This window comes from Solea senegalensis, linkage group LG7, assembly GCF_019176455.1.
Source record: "Solea senegalensis isolate Sse05_10M linkage group LG7, IFAPA_SoseM_1, whole genome shotgun sequence".
Taxonomy (NCBI): Eukaryota; Metazoa; Chordata; class Actinopteri; order Pleuronectiformes; family Soleidae; genus Solea; species Solea senegalensis.
In genome coordinates, this window is record NC_058027.1 from 8,958,015 (window position 1) to 8,983,767 (window position 25,753).

The 25,753-nt window shown below is 39.8% G+C and overlaps 1 protein-coding gene across 1 annotated transcript in view; it reads left to right on the forward strand.

Moving 5' to 3' along the window:
- LOC122772172 (protein kinase C-binding protein NELL1-like) overlaps positions 1–25,753 on the forward strand; it is a 232,010-nt gene that overhangs the window by 69,714 nt on the left and 136,543 nt on the right. The window contains exons 6-12 of the mRNA XM_044029913.1: positions 7,845–7,917; positions 8,476–8,558; positions 12,198–12,332; positions 13,750–13,852; positions 15,521–15,594; positions 19,168–19,267; positions 23,698–23,826. Of these exons, the coding sequence (XP_043885848.1) occupies positions 7,845–7,917; positions 8,476–8,558; positions 12,198–12,332; positions 13,750–13,852; positions 15,521–15,594; positions 19,168–19,267; positions 23,698–23,826 (697 nt within the window). The remainder of the gene's footprint in view (positions 1–7,844; positions 7,918–8,475; positions 8,559–12,197; positions 12,333–13,749; positions 13,853–15,520; positions 15,595–19,167; positions 19,268–23,697; positions 23,827–25,753) is intronic.

Below are 25,753 nucleotides of genomic sequence, written 5' to 3' on the forward strand. Positions count from 1 at the left end.
ATTACTCCATGACATCACCTGAGATGTACCATACCTTAATTGCCAATTAACACAAAATTAAACAATATGCCTAAATCAGCATGAATCTTTATTCTAGAAAGAGTACATGCACACAATCTCTTTTATGCCCTTTAATTCAATAAAACCTGTCACAGCTAAGACTGGTGGGAATGTGTGTGTGTGTGAGAAAGAGAAAGAGAGAGAGGGAGAGAGATAGAGAAACAGAATGTATGTGGCGGTCAATGCATGGGAAACGCTGAATTACATCTGTTAATTTTGCCTCTGACAATCCCAAGAACACACACAAATCTAAATAAAAAATCCAGAGTGACAGAACAACCTACAACTTTCAGAAATGTCATGTGCACTAGATGTGGAGAAACATTATGACACACTAACAGGTGTCATTGTTGTGTTAGCACAAGCGTGTGTTTTCAGTGGTCCTCACTGTGATAGTAGTACTTGTATGAGTGTGTGTGTGTGTCAGAACGCATCATAATAAATTCCTGGTTCTGACACTCCACCAGTCACCAGTTAGTTCGCCTTGTGTCTTGTTCAACAGACCACAACAACACATATGTTGAGGAAACTCTGCACAATGTATTGGAAAAAAGAGGTGGATGGACAGTGAGTTTGATGCTTCCTATTAGATTTTAATGCATCAGGCATGCACATAAAAAAAAACCCTGTGTGTATTCTCAGCAATCAACCATTACTTGCTGGGATGAGATGTTTCCAATTTGCAAGGTTTACAGGAACGAGTGAGGTGTTTTAGTGGAGACACCAATATTAGATAAACAAAAACACACATAGAAATGTGTTCTACATGTTAAAAACACAAACAGGACTTTTGTGCTTTCTCTTAAGAGCAGTTGCTCTGCTGTAATAAAGACATTTCTAAATTGCACAAGTTGCAGAGCACCACATTCGAGGATGTGCTACTGTTTTATCCTTACAGGAATCACACTTGGATGCCTTAATGGAACGTTTTAGACCATACTAATTTAGACAAGCAGGACTTATAAACACTATGTACTAAAAAATGTCAACACCCTCAAGTATTCTTTAAGTGCTATTAAGTTCTATCAAGTCTAAGGGCTTAATAGAACATCTTGCACTTGACTTTGTACACTGGCGCTTGTACAATTCCTATTTTGCACTCGACTCACATTGTAATTTTCCCTCCACAAGCGCAGGTCCCTAAAAAAGGGAATGAACTTGCACTCCAGGGGTGCTTCAGCGAAAAGAGGAGGCGCGTTCCAGCACAAACGTTCCCTGGTGCTATTTTGCTGTTTCAAAAAACAATTCCGCCACAGACCAGGAAAAACCTAGTCTAAAGTCAGTGGCGCTCTTTTAAGGGCGCACACTTGGCCATAATGTAGCTTGTGCAAAACGTGCATCCACTTTGCTTCTCTCATGTACAAAGAAGCCGTTCCCATTTTTGCAAACAATTCATAATTACAAGGAAAAATATCACCATACATTCATACCTCGTGATTCAGTGAGTGAATTTACATTTTGTCAAAAAACAGCAAACTGTTCTTAAATGGAAAAATTAACAGTTGAAAAGATTTAAAGAGAAGAACTAATTATTGTTCCCTCTGAAAGGCATGTGAAGCTCGCTACGGCGGGATTGGACACACGATGGTCCGGGAGTGTCAATGTGCGATGTGCTCCCAGTCTTCTGACATCATTGTAGCGCTTCCAGCACTGGTGCAATGTCCTGGGGATTCCCAGCTGTAGTTAGAATTGTTGCGATTTCTTCCCACGCCTGTTTAACCAAAACAAATTTGGGTGGATTTCTCCCATCCCCATACAAAGCCACTTATTGGTATTTTACGGCCCTGACGAGGATGTCAGTCTCCTCGGCTGAGAATTGCTCCTGGAGTGCGCCTGGTAAATCCGCCATTATAATAGCAATCCGCCATGGAACAAGCACCCCTGCATTTAAAGGGAATGTGAGATGACGCTCTGATTGGTTTATTGCATGTTACGCTCAAGCAGTTTATTCAGCATCCTCCTCTCCACCACCGTTTCCACGGTCTCCTGTTTACAGCCGATGATGGAGCCGCCCTTCTTTATCAGTTTGTTAGTTTCACCGGCTCCAATGCTGCTCCCCCAGCACACCACAGCAAAGAACAGTGCGCTGGCCACAACTGACTGGTAAAATAACTCCAACATCTCGCTGTATACATCAAAGCATGGCAGCCTCCTCTGACACAGCACTGGTGTTAGCCCTCCAGTCCAGTCTGTTGTTCAGCATCACCTAATGTCCTCCCCCAGCACCCTCACCGGTTGTGGAGCTGTCCTCTTCCTCCTGAATTCCACCACCATCTCCTTGGTCTTGGTCACATTCAGAATCAGGTGGTTCTCACTGGCCCACTTCACAGCTACCACCTTAACCTGCGGTCTGAGGTGGGCCAAGACCAGCCACTCCAGCACCTTCATCACATGGGACATCAGAGCCACTGGGTGGTAGTCCCTGGGTTCACATGATGACAAATCAATGCAGCTGCAGAGATGGTGACATTTTCTTTGTTGATCCCTTTTCACATCATATGTAATCCTTAGATGCGCTGTTAATATAAAGCTATTGATTCATTTAGCTTTAAAGCACTTCTTGTCCATTTATTGCCGATGCAGCTGTGCAAAAATGGCGAGAGCCCAGGGTGAGAGTCAGTGAGTGGGGGGATGCTAACAGGAACAGACTCACGATGGTGAATCAAGACAGGGGAGGTTCCAACGGCCGAGATGTGTTGTGGTGAATCAGCAGCTCTCGGGGAAGCAGGAGACATGGCGACCTGAAGCAGAACAACACCGGTGATAAGTATTCCAGGAGTCAGAGTTACAGAAATCACAGTAGAAGTCATAGACGTTACCACTAGTAGAGCAAAAACAATCTGACACTGGTGACTGAGACGGCAAAGGCTTTAGAAGCCTCCTGATTGCTCATCAGGAGCAGGTGAGGTTGAGCTGCCGCAGGTGTTGCTGATCACCAGCGTCATCAGTGGAAGTAGGTCAGCCACGCCTCCTGCAGAGAGGGGAGAGGGAGAGAGAGAGCAGCACAGAGGAAAATAACAAATAATAAGGATAATAGTGGTTGAGGAGAGTGGGATCGTGACAAGACAGTACTATAAAGCAGTAAAATGAATATAACCATGAACAAGCTGGAAAGGTTTTAACCTAGGATTAAGAAGATTTAAACTCTTATCTATTTAAATCAACTAGAAAAGCCTAGAATACACACTGCTTTTATCAACTATTATGCAAATCTTTAATAAGCTGTAGAATCTGTCATCTGCTCATTGTATTATATGAAGTACCGATAACCACTGTCAAGGACTCTGAAAGAAACATCAGCCAGTTCCTGCGTAGATGGCTGGGCCTGCCAAAGAGCCTTAACAGCATTCCCCTTTATGGACACACCAACAAGCTGCATCTTCCCTTTACCGGTCTAATAGAGGAGTTTAAGGTCACCAGAGCCAGGGAGGTGCTACTCTATCAGACTCATCTGACACCAGAGTCTCCTCAGCAGGCATCTCATCACAGTCAGAATGGGTAGGAAGTGGAAGGCACAGGAGGCGTTCGCACAGGCAGAGGCAAGACTGAGACATGACCACGTGGTCCTGGCAGTTAGGCAAGCTAGGCTTGGTAGCCACACAAGACCATGCTACGACAAAGCTCAGGGGAGAGAGAGACGACAGCTAATTCAGAGCGAAATCTGTGAAGAGGTGGAACAGGAACTCCACAGTACGCCAGTGGCCATGCGCCACTGCGTTGGTCCAAGCCCAAGGGGCCCAACTGGGACCATGCATCTACCTCATCACCTGGACAGAACTTTGGACGTCAAAACCAGCAAGACTCAAGTTTCTGATCCAGGCAGTGTATGATGTACTCCCAAGCCCATCCAACCTGCATTGCTGGGGCCTAGTAGAAACACCTGGCAAGAGGCTCTTTGGATCATAAGCTGCTGCCCTAAAGCCCTGGGAGAGGGGAGGTACACATGGCACCATGATCAGGTGCTAAAGGTAGTAGCTGAAACCGTCTGCACTGGAATCAAGCATACAAAACACCAGCCCCCGGCAAGACATAACATCGCCTTGGTCAGGGTAGGGGAAAAACAGTGTATGGAGCACAAGGTCTTAACCAGACTGCTAGCCTTTGTGCGTGACTGGCAGTTTAAAGTGGACCTCCAGAAGCAGCTTAAGTTTCCAGAGCACATTGCAAGGACATCTCTCAGGCCAGATTTGGTCTTAACATCAGAGTGTCTGAAGCAGGTGGTGCTGTTGGATCTTTCAGTTCCCTGGGAAGACCGGATAGAGGAGGCCCAAATATCTTGAGCAGGTAGAGGCCTGCAGAACCAACGGTTCGAGGGCCCGCTGTGAGCTGATCGAGGTGGGCTGCAGGGGGTTTCCAGGGCAATCTCTGCACCGAGTGCTAAGGCTCTTTGGCATAAAGGGGTTGCCATAGAGGAAAGCCACCAGAAACATCAGCGAAGCAGCAGAAAAAGCTTCTAGGTGGTTGTGCATCAGGAGGGGTGAAGCATGGAGTAGCACGCTGCTTGGACACAAGCCAGGGTCTGATCAACCCCGGCTGGGTCGCCAGGTGAGGGTGTCTGATGATCTGAGACCCAAAACAGCCCGTGACCCTAAATTCATCACTGATGATGTGTCCAAGCTGCATCTTCTAGGTATTACCATAAACTAGTTTGCACTGATTTGATTATTTCTTGACTACAAACACAATTATTAATTATATTTAGTGTCAATTTAAATTTTGTTTCACTGAGGATATTGTGTTATTCAGATTGTGATGAAGGGTTCTATGGTTGTTTTGTGTTCCTTTGAAATATAAAGCGTTGAAAAATACAGTACTGTAAGGTACAGGCAGTCAATTGGACTCTTAGTACCATGTGGGGAAATGGATAAAAAACAACATCAAAAAACATAGGTGTGCACTTTCTTCATTCTTGTGTGTGTTTGTGTATGTGTGGGAAAACAAGAATGAGATGAGATTACCTGCTGATCACTGACAGTGATGTGTAGTCAGGGCTCCTGTAAATCACCATCAGCACAGACATCCATGATCCACATCTTCATTTTCATTCTGAATGACGGTGACTATCTCTTCCTCACCATCTGATACTTACTAACTTTCATTGTGTGTGTGTGTTTATGTGGGACAGAGTGAGTGTTTGTTTTCAGTCTGTGCTGCAAGCCCGTTCACCTCAAAGCGTTTCTCATTGTCTGTGTGAAAAAGAGGCAGGTGTTACATGCACCCAGACCAACCAAATCAACTGTAAATAAATTTCACATAAAACACATACAATCGAGATGAGTTGATGCCAACTCTGCTTAAGGTCATGAATTCCAATGTTCCTCCAGCATGTTTAAGTGTCCACTTTGAAGACACGGTAAAAATGTATTAACTCCATTGTGCTTGTGTGTGTGTGTACCCTGGTGTTTTCCATTAGAGAGGCGCTTTGTTTTCCAAGGTTGTTCCCTGTGGTCATCACAAAGCCCTGCACCACAGCCTGTCATTCACAGTGATTGACAGACAGTTTGGTAAAGAGAGAGAGAGAGAGCCTTGTTGGTTTCAGAACATTTACTTTTGCTCCTGTGCTTAGTATATTTGATACTTCAGCGCAGTATGCACAGTGTGTTACTGTAGTGCAGATCTGGTTACATGCAACACTGTACATCTTTTATAAATGTGATTGATATCTTTGACCTATAAAAACTCATCCTTATTTATTAATGTATTAATTTAGTATAGAAACAATGTACATTAATGACCAAGAACATGTAAATATGCTGGACTGTAGCCAGTGGCTAATTTACTTCTGTTGTCACTAGGCAGTATGATGGTACCGTTGTTACAAATTACACAAGTACATGCGTACCATGAAGGGGAAAAATAGATAAGAAGTAGAAGCATGCTGTTTTCCAGTAAACAAAGAACAATAGCAATATAGACTTTGTGATGCAGCAAAGTATAACAGGGAATATACATCTTAACACAGAATATTAGACATTTTATTTTATTTTTTCACAATCAAATACAAATGATAAAACAGAATGTGGATCCACCTCAACTGTTCTCTGGGTTTAGTTTTAAGGCTTTTTAATCAATGATATTAGTGATCATTTACCAGTGTTTGCTGTTTATAATTGAAATTATAAGGATAACAGATATCAGAGTAACATTGTATATAAAAGAATTAGAACAGAGAAGAAGCAGAACATTTTAAAAAATGATCTATTAAATCAAAATTGGAATATCATACAGTATATGAAGAAAATTAATTAATTTATGATATTGTCAATGGCTTTAAGAACAAAACCAGTATGACTGGAAGAAACTGTCCTCCAATGAAACGTACATATAGGTCGTTACGACCTACGTCTACGTCGCAGTTGTATACATGACAGCAACCTGGTAGTACCTTGGAAGTGGTATCTAGTAGCTTCGCCACTGGCAGTCGGCTCAGTGATGAGAACACTGCACTGAGTGTGGTCAACAAGTGTTCGACTCCCTGTACCAACTTTTTAATTTTTACTGCCTAACCCTGTCTTTTTTGCCCTAACCCTAACCTCAGTAACACATGTGCATATTTGAGTTTAAAAATACCGCACTGGAAAACGGAGAAATACGTTTTCAAAACCAGCGCCCAAAACGACCCATAGTTACATTTCAGTTGGAGGACAGGTTGGACTGGAATGATATTGATATGGTCACAGTGAAGAGTTTTATTGATGGTATTGTAAAACCACTAATGTATGGTTTCCAAGGTATTGTTTTGGACTGATTAAAGAGCTAAATAATTAACAGGGAACAATTTGTACAAATACATCAATATAAATCTGGATTTATGAATATAACATGTGTGGTAACTCAAGGGTCAGTTTTTGGACCAGATTATATGCAGATAAAACCAATATCTTGTGGGGAAACACAATAATAAAAAGCAAAGTTCAACCAATGAATTATATATATGTATATATATTACTATTATTATTATTATTATTATTATTGTTATTAATAATAATAATAATAATAATAATAATAATAATAGTAATTGTATATATAATTATATATATAATTATATATATATATATATATATATATATATATATATATATATATATATATACATAATGCAGTAAAGGGCTATCAGATTAATAAATAAATAATACATAGAGACCACACAATTAACACCTCTTACAAATACAAGCTCTAAAACTTACGGATCAAATTCAGTTTAAATCAGCACAAATAATATTCAAAGCAAGAAATAATTTCCTTCCAAATAAAATCAGGACATTGCTTTCAGAGAGGGGAGTATAATTTACGTGGGAAACTAAATTTAAAAATGCAGTGTGCCAGGACACAAAAGTACTGTATGTGTGTTTCAATCTTGGGGGTTAAATTATGGAACTGTCTAACAGATGATTTAAAGCAGTGTAAAAACATAAATCAGTTCAAAAGAATATACACAATACAAATTTTAAGGATGAAGAACAGCAGTTTAATCCAGGATGGTAATGGAAATGGTCGTGTGTAAAGCCATAAATATTCTTGTGCTGCACTGAGAACATTAAGAGCATTGTATAAAATGCTATAAATAGTAAAAGTAAATATTTGTTAACGAGACACTGAAATCTGTTTTGTTCAGTTGTGTGTAATATGATTGTGGATGTATGGATCTATCGATATCTATCCACTTAGTGTACATGTTTGTATGCTAATCTAAGTATTTAGGATTATGATAAGTCATTGTGCATATATGCACTTATCTCTTTCCGGTTTTTTTCCTTGCACCCCCTTCCTTCTTTTCTTGCTAGGGCATTATCCAGGATGTGAAGCTGATTTTCACTCCAAATGGCTACATCACACAGTGTCCTAACCTTAACCGCAGTAAGTATAATGATGATAAAGTCACACACTATGTTCCGAACACACACTGAGCCTGAGAGATAAAGAAAAAAATAACCCTGGCCATTTCTGTGCACCATTATAAAATTGGATTGTAATGAGCAATGTATTATCTGGTAGTGACCTCTGTCCACTGATCACAGGCAAAGACTCGCTCTACTTTTCCTTGGTCTTCTATCTTCATTTTGCTGTTATTCGGAATGAGTGTAGACTCCTCTCATCACCTTGTTTCTCCATCAGCTTGCTGTCAGACAGATTAAGATATGAGGTCAACGCTGCCATCTCTGTCACCAGTCAATAAGGTGTATAATCACACCTTGTTGCTTTATTATTGATACTACACCACAAGCCTGAGACAAAGAGTAAACAGATTCATGACGCTTCCTGTTTTTTGGTTTTTGGACACCATGTGCTAAGTCCAATTAATATAGTCAGTCTAAAGATTTATTTTTGCTCTGTTTATCTACTATCTAATTGCTTCTCCTCTGCTTTATGTCTCCTTTTATTGTCTGTTTTGGTGCTTACTCTTCCACCGTTGAGCTTGTCCGACATGCAGTGATTTCTTGAGCCTTGTGCAAGGCATCATGGACCTTCAGGAGCTCCTGGCCAAGATGACCCTGAAGGTAAGAACAATAAGTACAATGGACAGATTCCTACACTGTCAATTAGAATTACCAGCTCACCAGGCTTTGTACCAACTTAGAAGAATGTACAACACACAGCAAAACTAGAATTTAGAGACTTTCCAGAGACAAATAGATGGACTGAATATGTAAAATGTTTCCAACTGTGTCAGAGGAAAATAATTAAAAATCCACATAAACTGACAAAACAAATAGACAAACATGGAAATGAATAAATCAGATCCCTCTCTATTGTAGCCAGTGACAGATGATGTTCTTTATCACCTCGTTTTTGTTTAATTTTATAAATACAATTCCTTAAAAATGAAAAAAAAACAAGAAAAACAAAATGAATGTCCTTGATGTGTGGAAAGTAAGACATTATTCTGTCAGTCATTTAAGTAAACCTGTATTGTAATGTTTTTTATGTAGAAATTTATGAAATATGCATGTGAGAATAGCAAATATGTTGGATCCCAGTGGTAAATTACACAATGGAATTGTTATACACTGTCATTTTATCTGTTTAGGGTTTGTTATTTGTTTCAATCTGTAATAAACAAAAAAAAGAAGAAAAGAAAAAAACAAGTAAAAGGTACATTTTTGCAATTCTTTTGTAAGAGAATGGTTGGTGTTTTTCTACTTTCACATCAACAGAAGAGAAGATATAGATACAGTATATTCTATCGCCTGTTTTATGAAACAAATAGAGTATGACAGCTACATACAGGGTTGAAAAGGTGTCAGTCAACTGTACTGGCACAACAGGAGGTTAAGAGTCAATTTGCACTATGCTCTGGAGCCACGGGGGAGAGCTTGAACCATTTAGAGGACAGGACATCTGCATAAATGTGTGTGTGTGAAGAACATTTCCCCAACACATTGTCACTACTGTCTCCAGCCCATGATCACATTTCATACTACTGCCACCTGACCTCAATGCTCATTTGAGTTCCAGTAGGGAGTATAGACTCATAACCATCTGAAAATGACTCTTTGTTTCTGTGCAGACACATTTAGCATGTGGCAAATAATTGCTTGGTCCTGACTATGTGGCAAAGTGAAATGAAAATAAGCCTTGTTGTGTTGAGGCATCTGCATGGTATATGCCGCACAAGTGTGCTCATGAGCACAAACATATACCAAAACATTGTACAGAAATAGCTCATTGCAACCTTTTATGCATATGCCATAACTTTAGTGTGTGTGTATGGCCTGTCTGTGACAAATCAACTATCTTAGGATAAACAAATAAAAAAATGTCTAAAAAGGACAGCAGAATATTCCCTTTAATTTAATAGAAATGCAAGACACGTAATGTTTTATTCACAGTGCACAGTGGGGCTCACGATGCTCAGTTAAGTGTCAAAGCTGAAATTAGGTTGGCCATGTTTCCTCTTCATTGTGGTGTTTTATTCAAGTTGTCTTGTTGCTTACAGCACTCTTGGTTTCTCACTTCACTGCATTTGTGCTTGAACATTTAGGCTGGGTTTGGTGGGCTAAGAGAAAGTCATCCCTTGCTCCAAACCCAGAAACCTTATTACCAACACTCACATTTTAGGATGCTCTGATGAGGTTGTAGAGTTTAAGTGTGTGGTTGTTTCATTTGCTTTCATTTGACTTCCAAGATCTGGATTTGAAATGTGTGCCCAAGACTGAGGTGCACTGGAATTTGTTTCAGCTACAGACAAAAAAGAACAAAGGTTGACAGATCTTTGTTTGTATATTTCCATCAGCTCTTTGTTTTTAATTATTAGGATTTATGTCATGTCTGTTGGCCTGAAGTATATGAGATACATGCCTATTAGCCTCTGACTCCTTTGTTCAGTATCACTGTGCTCCTGATGTACAGTGAAGGTATTCCTCTGTGGTGCCTTAAGGCAGCCTCCCGGCCTTTGAAAGTGCATTTCAAACATTTTGTTTGGGGCTTTGACAGGACACATCTCAACTCTTCACAGTGTACCGAGTTATCCTGCAGCCAGCAGGGATTCCTCTAAATGTTGTAAAAAGCCTTGGCGACATCCAGGATTGTATTTCTTCATTGTGTTTCATTTTGTGGCAAGTCTGTTCTATCTGACACTTTGGCCAGGGAGAAGATGTATCGGAGGGGTGGAGGCAGAACAGTGGAACAGCCAGGTTTGGGTTATCATTGTAGATACTGTATACTTAAGAAACTTCAAGTGATCATTCAATAATAACCCATACTGCACTGTTTAACCAAGCAGATCCCAATCAGGGCCAGTTTGGCTCTGAAAAAGAAAACTAATTTGAACCCACAAAGATAGATTTTAGATTCACAAAAAGTGAGCTTATATGTCTGCTGATTTTTACTAAAAATAAAAATATAGTATAAAAAAGAAGTTTGTCACAAAAAATCACAATGCATTAAGGAGAGATTGCAGCCCTCAGCTAGATTTTTTTGTACTGATGAAACATCTTCTGATGCTAAGCTAGGGCACATCATCAGTGATGTTCCTGAGGTCGTTTACAGGTGTTACTATAGAGGGCGATACTGCTCAGACTCCTTGGTTGCCCCATCTCCTCAAATAGTGGCTGACTCTCCTTTCCAGTTCTGAAATGGTGAAGATTGGAAACTCATACAAGAGCAGCGGCCAAAGGATCCTCAGTAGGGTTCCACGCTGATAAATCCAAGCCTTGAATTAACCAGAAAGGCATTCTTCAACCATCTCTCCAGCTCTTCACAGCCCTTGATGCTGTTGTCAAAAATCTTGCCCAGGCTTTTTACAGGTTTCACAGAAATGTGGGGGATGGTGTCCCTAAGTGAGATACATGGAACATCTCCACAGTATAATAAACCTGCAAAAACAAAGCCATTGTGGGATAATCTATGTATACCTTATTTTCATACCCTCACCTGTTGCCACCTGACCTGCTAATTGTGGTACCTTCTAGAACAGCAATATATGAAAATTTAAATCTTGCAAGCTGTGCCAACCTTTTATTCTTTTTTAGCATGTTAGAGCCATCACCTTCTATTTTTTTTATATTTGCAAAAAAACAATGTGTTTTGTCAGTGAACACACTGTCAGTCATTTATTTGTACTTTTATCTGTAAAATAAAGGATTGAGTGAGTCAAATGTTTAGTTTTATTTTACTGTCCCATATTATATTGGTGTGTACATCAAAATAACTTCAATTACTGAAAAAAACATAATTGCCACAACAAATTAATATGTTAATATGCAGTTTTAAACATTGGTAAAGACACAAGATACTATTTTGGTAAATCCTGTTAAAATTGCAGCACCCTCTGTGACTCTGCTTTATGACTTTGTTAGTCAAAGATTCATCACCTTTGTCGAGAGGAAACTGTAGAGATAATTCATTATGAAACAAGTCGGAGAAGGACTTACCAGTTTGTAGGAATACAAGGGGTGAAGCAGGATTGGGGAGTTTCAGTCTGTTGTGTCATTTCACAATAGATTGCAGCCTGAGGTGTGGAGCATGAGCTGAATGACGATCACTTATTCTTCTGTGTGCTCCTCTCTTGAGTGGCTCCCACTGGAACAGATCTCTGTGAAAGCCAACATGGAGGAATGCCAGAGGAAGAGGGGTGGTGGTGGGCTCAGCCTTTTGGTTTAGTTTGGTGACACTGGTGATTCTGTGCTTATTCTCAGTTGAACTACGCTGAGTCCAGGCTGACCCAGCTGGAGGGCTGTCACTGCGAGAGGACCTGCAGTGCCAACAATATGGTGTACCGGGATAAGGAGCTGTGGGTGGAGCAAGAGAACTGCAGGAACTGTGCATGTAAGGTCAGTGTCAAAGGATGAGGCATCCACTTTCAATTATACAAAAAAGATATATTATTATTCTATTTCTTCCACACAAAAAAAAAACACTGCAATTATTGTAGTTAATAATTATACATGTTTTGTGTAATATTTTAAGGCCTAATTTTCCTAATCACCTATTATCAAATGCTCGACAGCAGGATTTGCTAAATTAGGCTAGCTGTGAGTCAGATGTGAACTAAAAAAACATTGTGGGCTACCAAGGGTCCCCAATCAGCGTCACTGAGTTTCCATTATTAAAAACAGAACTGTGAACTGATGTGGAAAACAACATTCCTCAACCTACTGTAGAAGCACTCACTCACATCTCACAAGAATAAACATTTAAATACAGGTCATCATTTTAAATTTGGAGTATGAATTAGACAGAAAATACATAATATGATGAAAGTTTTACAGTATATCATATAAAGTCAAATGACACATATTCAGAAATACACATCACAAATCCTTTTCACAAAATAACCTCTGGAAGACTATCAGGATAACAAACGGATGATACATTACATGTATCAGTGTAACATGATCTAAGGGCACATTGTTCTTTAAATGCAATTTTCCACTCTCAAGCTTTGGCCTCGCTAACTTTCTCATCATATGTCCCTCTTTTGCAGCCCCTGCATGGTCTCTCCCTACCTGCTATATGCACCATAATAAGCCCCCCCAATAAGCCTTTCTGCCTGCGCTCATACGGAGCCAGATTTTGAAATGTGTTGAATCAGGCCATCCCGAGCCCCTGGGAATTGGACTTGCTGCATCATTGCACATCAAGCACAGGGTGGAGTTTATTTGGTCTGATTTCCTCCTGTGGACATACCATTAACTGATAACTGCGGCATCCTGGGGGAACCATATGTGATGACTCACGAAATGAAGAGACATGCACAGAGAGAGATATCAGCCTCAAAAATGAAGGCAGTCCTTCAGGGCTTGAATAACTACCTGTTATCAGCAGGCTGCTCAATTTCAGTATCAGCCATCCAGCGCTCGGTGATGAATCTGTTATCTGGACTGAATTACATCAGGATTTTTTATTTTTATATAATAGCTTTCCAGTTTCAGATTGCAGTCCTGAAGGTGGGATTCTGAACAGTGCTGGTTTGGTTTGCGTGGTTACACTGCTGCTGCCCACAGAGGGTTTGTCTGTTCTGTACCAACCACATCGAAATAAGCACTACATGTACTGTAGTTTATTGTTAGGTCGGATAAAGAAATACAATGCACTCACTGCTTGTGCAAATGTAATGTGAGATGTAGTGGGAAGCACATTTGTCCACAGGGAATTTTACAGTAGACTTTAGGTGCATGTACATGCTGAATGGTGGGTTTTTGCTTCTGATGGTTGGAAAATGAAAAAAAAAAGATTTTTTTTTTGCAGAATGGTGTGGTGGAGTGTCGTAGGATTTTCTGTCCTCCTGCAAACTGCTCTGAGGACTCACTGCCTGTACATGTTGACGGGACATGTTGTAAGAAATGCAGACGTAAGTATCAGCGACACAGAATTTTCTATTAATTTGACTGGATGGTTGAGCAATGGATATGACAGAGCAGGATTTTAATTTTTTTAAGTCCACTTAGAGAGCACATACCTCCTCTAGGGCATAAACACTTGGTCTCCTGTGTTTTACATATCAGCTCCTGACATTTTTACATTTTGATCCACTGGATTCAGAAGACTTTCTGGATCTGTATATAACTTAACCTACATATAACATACTCATCTGTTAAGATATCACTGAGATATGCACACCTTAACTTGTTAAATGGGACTTCCCATGTTAAATTTAAATTGGCCCCCAAAATTTGGACCAGATTGATCCAGATTATGGATGAAACCTGGCCTGCATACACAACATTCAAAGCCAATACGTTTTGACAGAGATATGATTTTTGTTTTTGTTTTTACACTTGTGACCGTGTAAGAGATTGGGATTTCTTTACATAATCAGTGGGTAGATTCTTACTAAACTTTAATGAGACCATACTTGGGTGATCACCTACCCATCACAATAAAACTCCATTTATTGATCATCAAAAATTGTACACAGGAAGTCACAAACAACAGGACAGCCACATTTACATATAAAGCCATGCTGATGAAAATTTCACCTCTTTGGTGAAATATGTCTTAGATTCCATGAGTCATATGTATTTGTCACCTGTCACTTTTTTTCTTACAGCACATATTGCAGTATGCATCATTGTAAAGACACACATTACATTTCTGGTATACACATATTCACTTCCTAAACAACATACACAATCAAGCATATGTTTCCTGCTTTAAGGGGCTAAAGGAAACTGTGTTTCTCGAAATAAGGGGACTGGAAACATGTTTAGCTTTTTTAGGATAAATTGATATAGGTTGTGTTTGCATTGGAGCAAAGTAGTCCATACTTATGAATGTTTTCGTATAACTACAACTTGTAGAAACTGATTTTGGGTAGATGTTCTGCTGTCACAGTGGAATCAGAGTAACTCGCTACAGCAGCAAATATCACAGGTGTCTAATTATCATGGAAGCTGAATTGGAAACCACCATTTGTATTATAAAGCACATGGATCTGGTAACAGTTTGCAGACCCATGGACAGCTGTGTCTCTCTTGCTGTACTGCAAGGCACTAAATCCCTAAAGTATAGTCAGTCTTCCTGGCCTCCTCTGCCTGCTTCCATCCTTGTGCTCACTCTTTCTTCCTTCTTCCTCCTCTACCATCCTTGTGAACATCAGTGCCCTAGCAAAGATGAACGAGGGAGCCGCACTTCGGAGCAGTGCTCCGGAGCTGCGACTGAGGGCTCTGTGGATTTGTACCCTAGAGAGGAGAAAAGCAGGACTTAATGTCATATACTTCATTTTCTATTTCTGCTTCATTGCCAGAGGAATATGTATAAGGCTATCCTCTGTTGTATTCTTAATGTGCTAATACATTTCCTCTGTGTTTATGCATACTAGCCAAGAACAAGTTTCTAATGAAATAAACTGCAGAAGCTCAGTCTGTGAAATGTTCCACATACTGAACAATCTTAGATGCTCACTATATGCTCAGTATTGGTAGGAGCTCATATTAGGGGCGGAAATACTACATTTCTGGTTTTATGTACTGAACTTATCTTACAAGTGTTGAAGCAGGTCTGTTTTGTTTTTCCACAGCAAAATGTTCCTACATGGGACAAGATTTTGCTGAAGGCCAGCACCTTTTATCCGAGAGCTGCAGGGAATGCAAGGTAACCCTTTTTATGATGAGCCTCTGTTTTCCAATCAGATCACCCTGCAACATTTTACGTTCAGTCTAAATGTGTAAGGGTGGTGTTTGGTGGTCAGCTGTTCAGCTTATTATTCAATTACCCAGCAGACCATACCCCAGTCTTTTCTATATGCCTTTTTTCTCCTTCTCTCTAATGACGAGATATCCACATAATTAACAGGAACTTATAAGCAACACAAAGGCCTGATTTGAAGTGCCACTTCATCATTGCATGTGTTATATAGTAATTAAAGTCATTATTCCAGGTCAACATAAAACAGAGGTTAGCTTTCTTTACTCACAGGCCATGTATCTTTAAAGTGAAAGAAAAAACAAAACATTTAAGCAATAATTGGGTACAGAGACTCCCGAGACCCTGAAACATCAGAATGTTGCTTGTAGCTTCAAGCAGGTAAAGCAGAACAAGTCTGGCCCCGTTTTTTTGCATTTTTCACAATGGAGCTCCCCCTACAGTTTCAGAGTATATATTTAAACATCCATCCATTGTCTACCGATTTATCCTCACTGTTGAAAAAACTCACCACTGACAAACACCCCTGCCTTGCCCACTCCTGACCATGTGCATTTATTTTCAACAGACTCGCAAAACACAAGCCATGGAGCCATGTCCATGCCAGTCGGCATACGTTTTGCATGCTTCTCACAATCGAAAAATGTCAGTCCGATGTTTACTCGTGTGAGGCCCATCACTTGGTCAGACAGTTGTTTTCCAATTCCTCACTTCCTTCCTGCCGGCTCTGCCATGATGAATGTTTAAAATAAAGCTAAAGCTGACTTGGCACTTGGCTATAAGTTTATCTTGCGGGACCCAAGACTTCGCAAGACCTCCTGATTCTGAAGATTCTGGGTTGACAGCCCTAACCTTGCAAGGCTGGATTCCCGCTAATAGATTGTAGGGGGAGTGGAAAACAACCCCCAATCTCCCCGCAACAAGCAATTTAACCGTCATAATGAAACTGAATCTGTTAAATGAGGGTAAAAATACTGCATAGTTCCTCGTTAAAGCCATCCTTTACTCCTGAATGTGAACACTATTAAATAGTTAATTGTGGACAAATTATTTTTAGATGGGACAGGTTCAGAGGTTGCTGCAAATGCCTTTTGGCATTCGCAATGTTGCATTACTTCCTCCCTATTAGATTTTATTTATTACATTTTCTCTCATCCACACAGACAGTAGTTATGTCTGACCAACCCTGTCAACAGCAACAGTGAATAATACAAAGATTACACTTGAGAAAGGGGGAGAGACAGGACCATGTATACCAAGGTTTTTTTTTGGTGTTTGAACAACAAAAAACCTCATTATGTGTATTTATTGGTATCTTTTTTGTCCATTGACTACGATCTTGCATACTTTTAAGTTATTTAATATTTTACTATCAGTTAACTAACATCGAGGCAATAATGGGTTTTGTTTCTGTTGTAGTCTCTTTCTCTGTGCTTAGTGTAAAAATAGTATAGCTTTAATTAATTACGTTAAAGATTAATAACAGTGAAGAAAAATAATACGAGGAAAGATTTAATGTATTTCCTGGAAAGCACATGAAAACACAACTGTAGTGTTTTCAGGCCTATAAAATTACAGTGTTATATTTCCCAAAATCACACCCATTGTAATTAACATATTTTGTTTAGAATTTGTTCTTCAATTACAGGATATTTCTGATCAAACTAAATGAATTATTAATTTAGTGTAGTACGAACATCTCTACACTGGATATGAAATGCCCCCTGTTGATAATGTGTAACTCATGAAACTCACCAGATCAGTTTGTGTCTTTTCTTGTATTTCCCTGTGTATAGCTTATGTTAGGCCAATGTAGTTTTTTGTTTTTTTTTCCCCCACTGGCCATACTTTCCATTGTCCCCTGTGTTTTTGTTTTTTTGACTCATTGTCTTCACACCATATCTTACTGCCATCACCCTCACTGACACTGTCTCACTGTTGCTCATTATTTCAGTCTTCTACTTATCACTGCTGGTTCCACTCATCATCCTCAGGAACAACAACAGCACTGCCTTATTAAGATAGACTGTATGTCGAATGTGTGCAGTCCTCGGTATCACAACATAGATGGAGTCATCATCTGAATTTTCAATTGCTCAATAGGACAGTTAAAAGCAATGTGAAAATTTCAAAACCATTTTTTACTAAATTAATTCAACAGTTAGGTTATTTGTCTTTAATTTAACATATTGAATAATCTGATTTAACTGGTTAAAGGGGATTGTTTAAATTAAATTTGTTTTAAACATTTTACTTGAATTGAAACTTAATTGAAAAGTATCATGGATACAGCTGGCGCTCTGACATACCAGTGAGGATGCAGGTGCTGCTGCTGCTGTGACAGACCGGGGAGAAATGAAATATATTTTTCTGTTTGGTTTTAGTTTTCTTTTTTAATGGCATGTATATGTCACTTTCGTGCTATGTGCATTCACACCTGCCTTATAAATGTACAAGGTGGATACAGTCTTTTCTGTTGTCCCTGTTTTCATGGCAAAACATGTTTTTATTTATATTTCAAAAGTGGTGCCACTCTGACTTTGTGATTTCAAAATCATAATGTTCAGACAGAAGTTGTGAGCTTCAGAAATATTTATTCTTTCTAAAAAGCAGGGTTTCATTTGGCTTGACTTTATGTTGACCTTATTGTTTTTTTAATTAAAAGAGACATATTATACCCTATTTCTCCAAGTTAAAATAGTTCCCTGGTGTCCTAATGAACATGCTTTGGTCAAAATACCAAAGCATGGATGAAGCACCATAGCAGTTCAATAACCCTGCCAAAACCGCCCCATTCAGAACGCTCGGTTTTGTGCCTGGTCCCTTTATATGCATATGCCGCTGTATGTGACTGTATCAGAGTCTGTGCTCCGGTCATGGAGGACGTACTGAACAAATATTTGTAATTTGGACGAGTCGGAATGGTCAGTTATGAGCTCTATTTGACCTTTTCTTAAAAATGTGTGTGTTTGTACGTTGGTGAAATACAGTCGCTGACTAAATACGGCGACCGCTGGCCGCAGTCTGATGCAAAGTGGTGCGAACACGTGAACACACGTTTGCTGACTTTATCTGGCACATTAGCTTCATAAAATCCTCTGAGGCTGGAAGTTTGTGTAAAACACTGTGCTCCACCTTGCAGCCACCAACAGCACACTTGTCCCTCCGCGTTGACATAATACCGCTCTCCTCGCCTGCACTCTCGCAGGGACAAGGTGGAGCTAACGTGGAGCTCTCGAAGTAAACTTACTGGTGGGGTGGTAACATTTGCGGTGAAATGCGCATGCTGCCGTCATAATGCGCAGGGAATTCAACATTGCATGTTTTATTGCCTATACTTACGCTAAGGGGGACCACGAAAACATGACTGAGTATTATTTTTCCACACTTTGGCGACTGGTAGGGCCTCCAGAGTCCCAAATATAAGTATTAAAATGGTTAAAAAGTTGATTTTGCATAATATGTCTCCTTTAAATTACCTCTCAAAATTACTGGTGTTTCACCTCTTTCCTGTCCCCCCAGAATGGCCTGATGGTGAAAATAACAGAAATGTGCCCAGAGATCAACTGCACTGTCAGTGAGCAGATATTACCTGATGGTAGATGCTGCAATGTTTGTCGAGGTATGTCATTCTTTCTTTTTTAACTCTTCACATTTGCATGAATCAGTCTGTTTGGCCGGGCTTGTGCATGCTCAAACTCATGTGTCTGCGGGGAGTAAATGCAGCTAGTCTGCCTGATTCACAATGTTTCTCTCCCCTTCCAGCCAGTCTAAATGCTTCTTGGCTAGAATACCTACCGGAGCAGATTGGTCTGTCTGTTATCAGACACCTGCTATGCCAATTTGCCTGAACCCTGCTGCTTTGGCAGTGAGGTACTATAGGCTAAATAGCCATTGGTAATTCAGTAAATACACTGAATAAACAAACTGTATGAGACTGTCGGCTATTGTGTCATTATACAAGAAACCCAGCACAGTCCGAGAGAACATTGCACAAGCCTTTTAGTAAGATAAGCAGCATGACTTGGACTGACCACACACAGAGGGGAAAATGAAAATGAGGGGGGAAGAAACGGCAACCAGAAGTTAAGAGTGGTGGTAAAGGGAAGGGATGAGGAGGGATGAGAGAGAAAAGGTTAATGTGAAAGAAATGGCAGCAAAGAGAGGAGAGGGTAGAATGCAAGATAATTTATGGTCTTAGATGTGCTACGATGAAAAAGAAAGCAGGGCAAGGAGATGGACTGTGTTCATGTATGCAGCGAGGGTTTAAACCTGCTGTAATCCAAAACCTTGAGTCCCTAAAGATGAATCTACAAGGAGCTACATTTATACCCGTTTTCTACAACATAAACACAAATGTATTTGCGTTTGCATTTGCATCAGTTAAGCCAGTATGTCAGTTTAACACAATGTAATCATATCATGGTCATTTTATGACTCAATACAATTCATTTATTCTTACACAGCTTCTTTTTAGCACATTAAAGGTAGAGATGAAGGATAAAAGTTCATTTGTTGGGAGAGGAGGAAGAGGAGGGCAATCAAGGAAAGATATCAGTAAGAGAGGAAGCTATTTGTTGTAGATGCAAAGGCACCAAATGTTTTTAGAGATACAGTTGGAAAAGCATCGTGTCAAAAAAAAGAAAATACAAGATGGAGGTGAGAAAAAGGGTGAGAGATCGGATTGAAGAGTGTAGTCACAACGCCTCTCCTTTACATCCTTTTTCTTTCTCACTCACACATTCACACATTCACCCACCTACCCCCCAAACACCGACACACACACACTGGCACAGTAACGGTCATAAATCTTCACACCTCTCTCTTCTGAGCTCTGAGTTATACTTGTGTCCTGGGGTTAAGTCTACAGAGTAATATTGGCTCTTTTAATTACGAAAGTGTCAGTTCAAGATTTTTTTTAATTTCATTCTTTAATTCTGTACTGTGGGACTGATTTCTACAATGGCTGACAGGGGCAAACGCACTGCAACGACCCAAAACACACGCAGAAGGAGAAATGACTTGCATATTCACAAACTCAGCAGATTCAAAAACACAAACAAAAACAAAAACAAATGCAACGTGAGAAACACGCTCCAAAAGAAAAATGATCAGCAGAAAGCCAAAACACGAGCAGAAACGAAAACACACACAAATTTCACATTTGTGAATATGTAGCTTGTTTCTCCTCCTGTTTCGTTGCAGTGTGTTTGCCCCTCTCGGTCGACAGAAATGACAACTGAAGTGCACTCAAAAACGGAAGTGCTCGGGTCTGTGAGAGTGCTCGTTTTCGTGCAGCTCTACGACCAGCCGTTATGATGCTTGGGGATTACTTAATTTTTACTTAATTAAAAGACAAACTATCTGAGGTTGAATTTTCACGTTTGAATTACAAAGGGATTTACAGTCAAGCTGATTTTTAAGGACACTGACGTCCGGTTTTCAAAATAAAACACTCCGTATCTGTGTACACTTTTGAAAGCACATTTCCTCGCAGCTATGTTTCAGAGACCTATTAATTGGACATAAACATCTGTATACATCTGTATACCGACATACAAGTACTGTATCTGATAGTGTACTGTAAACCAGTTGTACTGTACAATGTTTGAAAAAAATTCTAATTCAAAGTCCAGATTTGCTCTTTTGAAGGGTAACTAAACTCCTGGTCTGAGGTTAACTCCGCCCAATGCCTGATTTTGAAAATCTACAAAAAGTGGGCAGGGAGTTATCATTGAGTGGGAGGAGGAGGGGTGACTGAGCACTGATGATCGAGTGACAGCAAGTGCAAATTGCGTTAGCGGCAGCCTGCTGTTGGTATTTCCGGTAGCAGCTTAGAGCTGCATTCAGCGTGAGACACATGTTTTTAAGTGATAAAAGTCACCGCACATAAATTAATAATCTATGAATCGATGATGCAAAGGCAGATTGCTCTGCGTAGATCATTCATACAGCTGTCTTGAATTAGCGACCTATCAGCCAATCAGAAAATAGTATTAATTGTTGCCAGGCAGAATGGATGCACTGTGCTCTGGTTTGAACAGCTCCGCCAATTTACACTGCTGCGATCTCACTTCCACCCAGCTGCACAGCTGGAGTCGCGAGACTCCAGGTTTTTTTTGGGGTTCTTTTCGCACGGAAATACACTATAAACAGGTGTAAAGATTCAAATCCTTTACACAAAACTACCTGGATTGGACCTGGATCAGTGAATAATATTACTAGATAACCTTATACACTAGTTTTAACCTGAAAAAAAAGTGGTTTAGTGGTTTAATTACTCTTTAATATGAAATTATTCAACTTTGAGTGAGCTACTGCCAAATTGATACACTGATCATAAAAACTATGGGGTTATGAGGACAACCTCTTAATAAAGGTGTTTTAATAAAGTAAGAAATAAAGTAGTCCCGTATCGTATCGAAAGCGAGCGCTCCCACAGATTCACTTCCATTGTCGTTTCTGTCGGCCGAGAGGGGCAAACTCACTGCGACCCAAAACACATCCAGGAGGAGAAACGAGCCACATATTTACAAACATGAATTTTGTGTGTGTCCTGCGTGTCTTTTTGGTGTTTGTGTGTGTTTTCTGGCCTGCATCTGTTTTGGGGTTTGTGTGTGTTTTCTGTTCTGCATGTGTTTTGGGGTTTGTGTGTGTTTTCTGTTCTGCGTGTGTTTTGTGGTTTGTGTGTGTGTTTTGGGGTTTGTGTGTGTTTTCTGGTATGTGTGTGTTTTGGGGTTTGAGTGTGTTTTCTGGCATGCGTGTGTTTTGGGGTTTGTGTGTATTTGCGTGATCTGCAGCGTTTGTGAATATGCAGCTCGTTTCTCCTATTGCATGTGTTTTGGGTCGTTGCAGTGCGGTTGCCACCATATATTTCTATTTATTGCTGAATCAAACCTCCAACTAAACATTTTGTTGTGTGACTTCTGTTGGAACCGTACTGCACTTTACTCATGGAAACCCTCATTTGTGAGTTATTCCTGTGAAATCAGTCCTTTAAAATGTACAATGCACCATTACATGTAGTGAGAGGAAGAATAATGCTGACCTAGCGGCTCTGTCCTCAGTAATGACTCCCGAGACTCCCCATCTCTCATGGCTTTTATGTGCAGCTAGTCTATCACTCATTACAGGACATGATGGGCCACATCAGTTTATACCAACAGAGCAGGAGACAATCATCTGCCTGTCTGTCTGTCTCCTTATCTCTCAGACTGATTTTCTGTCCATCTGATGCTCCTTTTTTTTTCTGTGTGTTCTTTGTCTAGTTTGTTGCTTCATTCAGATTTTAAAAAGATTAAAATGACACTTTACAAAAAAAGATCAATCAAAATTTTAACTGCTACTAGTGAATATTAAATAACACCAACAAGTAATTAAATACATTAGCAAGCGATATAGTTAGGTTCATTAACATCTGCTTGTTTGTTTGTTTGTCTTGTTTTGTACCATTGTCTTTGCCATCTGCTCATTTGCATAGCGCTGTTAACTGGCAGCTTTGGACCACCCCACAGTTCTGTCTAATGGAAAAATGAAAAAGCCAAAATAAAATAATTAAACAAGGTACTCCATGTGTTTTTTTGTTCCTTCTAAAACATATTTTTATTTGAAGAATAGCACCATTATGTATAATACTGTAGCAGAAAAAGGTTGATTCATCAATTTCAATCAAGTTTTACATCAGAGTTGAAAACCTACTCATGGTCCTTAGATAGATAACTTTGATAAATAAGATAACTTGTAAAGAGTCTACCATTTTGTGGTGTACATATAAAAACAGAGCTATACAATATAATATGTTCTGTAAATACCACGATGAAAGAACATTGTCAGATAAAAAAAATATATTACAAAAATGTACAGCAGCTGCAAATATGATAAATAAGGCTTCGTGTCATCCACAGTGTTGTGGCTGACACAAACAAGGTTACTCATGCGTACATTTGCTTGTTTCGTTTGTCTCTGTGTACTGTTCACAATTTTTCACTGCCTTCCAATAGGGAAATTTTAAGACCAAAGTAAATCAGGGCTTCCCCTGTCCCTTTGTTTCAGGTTACGACTTCTGCGCAGAGGGACTCATTTGTGGAGAAAACTCTGAGTGTAAAAACCGGAATACTAAAGCAGAGTGTGAATGCAAGAGTGGCTACGCCTCAATCCACGGGGATTCAACTTACTGTGAAGGTAGGACTAAACCTTCCCCAGCTCAGGCTGATTCAATGCTCATGTGACTGACTCAGGAAATCTACGAGCTTGGGATGATAAAAGAAATATGCGTGGCATTGTCTGCTTGTTTTTAGAAGGGAGCTTATGCAGACTGAGGCCACATACTGTACATTACTGGTTCTAAGCAGCGTGGTTTGGGTGTAAGTCTTGGAGATCATCGAAATGAATGGATTTTGGGAATAAGTCTGTTGGTTCATGTGTATGTAAAAATAGCAGCGATAGTTGTGTCCATTTAATATATATTTAATCATATCCACAACCATAGCATCTCTGCATTTAAGACTGATTGCCCTCCTCTTGTTGGTAATGTTCTATTTAATACCATATTTGTAGAGCGTCCATTAGAATGTACGCTTTAAGTTGCAGTTGTTGTTTTTTTTTTTATCACTAAGAGTGTCATTGTGCTTGTGATATGATGGTTGCTGATTTTGGCAAAGTCTGCATGTGTGCTTGAGACTTGTGATAATGCTAATGGCTTTATTTGATTAAGAGGCTTGGGAGTGACAGTCACCAGATTGAAGGATTTGCTTGATGCTCAGTGCAGTTGTCTTTGGGTCGGAGCCACAGCAGACTGTATACTAAACGCGGTTAAAGCTGGGTAGCTTCAGTCTGTTTGCCGCTGTTTGATCTGCATGGCAAAGAGGTTTACTTAAAGCTTCACTCCAATCCACAACAGTACCATATCAACGAGAGCTTGGAGAGGCTGTTGTTAGAATAACTTTTTAATCTGTGGAGCCATGACTGTTTTTGTTAAAGTGGAATTATCCACTTTTGGCAGTTGCTCCCTTAAGGCAGCTCACATTTCTATTGTAAATGGATTAGTTGGAATCCTGCCATAGTATGGTGATATTTGACATGGCTTCACTTGCACCCCTAACTTAAATTAGCTGAGGAAGAAATGCCTCGCAGAGCAGACTGGGTTAATTACATATTTTGTTGTTGTTTTATTTGAGCTATACACAAAGCACAAACATCTGGTGGGGTGTCATTTATTTCCTAATAGTTGTTTAGATGTAAATGAGTTTCTTCTGTTGTAGATTGTGTCTCACATTGTCTCTAAGATGAGAATGTGACCATTATATCCTCCTCATAAATGTTTTAATGTGCTGAATTGAATATGAGATTATATACCTGTAATCAGAGAGCACTGTCTTTGCCTTCTGTCACTTTGCTGAGTGACTAATTACATTAGACACTTTGTTAGGATATCTGCCTCCAGTGTGTCAATCAGATTAAGGTGATGTTTTATATAAGGAAACTGTTTCCATCCTTAGTGGTGTATTAGTGGAATGAAAAATAAAATATATCTCAGCCTTAGATTACTCAATAGGTCTTCTCACCTCAAGTGTGCACAGTGTCCATGTTATGATTCTAGGTCTTTTGTAAGCTTTTCAAAAAGTGTTATTGTGGCGCCATATTCACCCTCATATCACAGCAGCCATATCCATGTCCATATGTCATGCTTAAAGCTTTCTTTAAAAGAAAGTTACATTGTTGGTTTCTAAATGTGTTTAGAGTTGAATCCACAAAGTGGGATGTGATTTTTCATCTGTGCTAGAGGCCACTGATTCTGCAGCATATTGTCTGTGTGCTGCAGCATGTATGACACGCAGTCCTACACCCAGGAAGATGATGTTGTGAAGGAAGGCTTTAATATTTAAAGCTATCTGTTGATTCTCTGGGAAACTAGAAATGTGTTTGCATATATACAGAATATGCACTCATGTAAAAACACAAGCACATGCTGATGATGGTTTGTGCTGTGTGTGCCTGCCCACCAAAGCCTGAGTGTTTATTTATCCCATTAAAGATGCATTAACATCTTTGTAGATTTAAGAGATGAGTTACGTTTCTCTGCATACTTGCTCTTAAGGCACCACTTCTA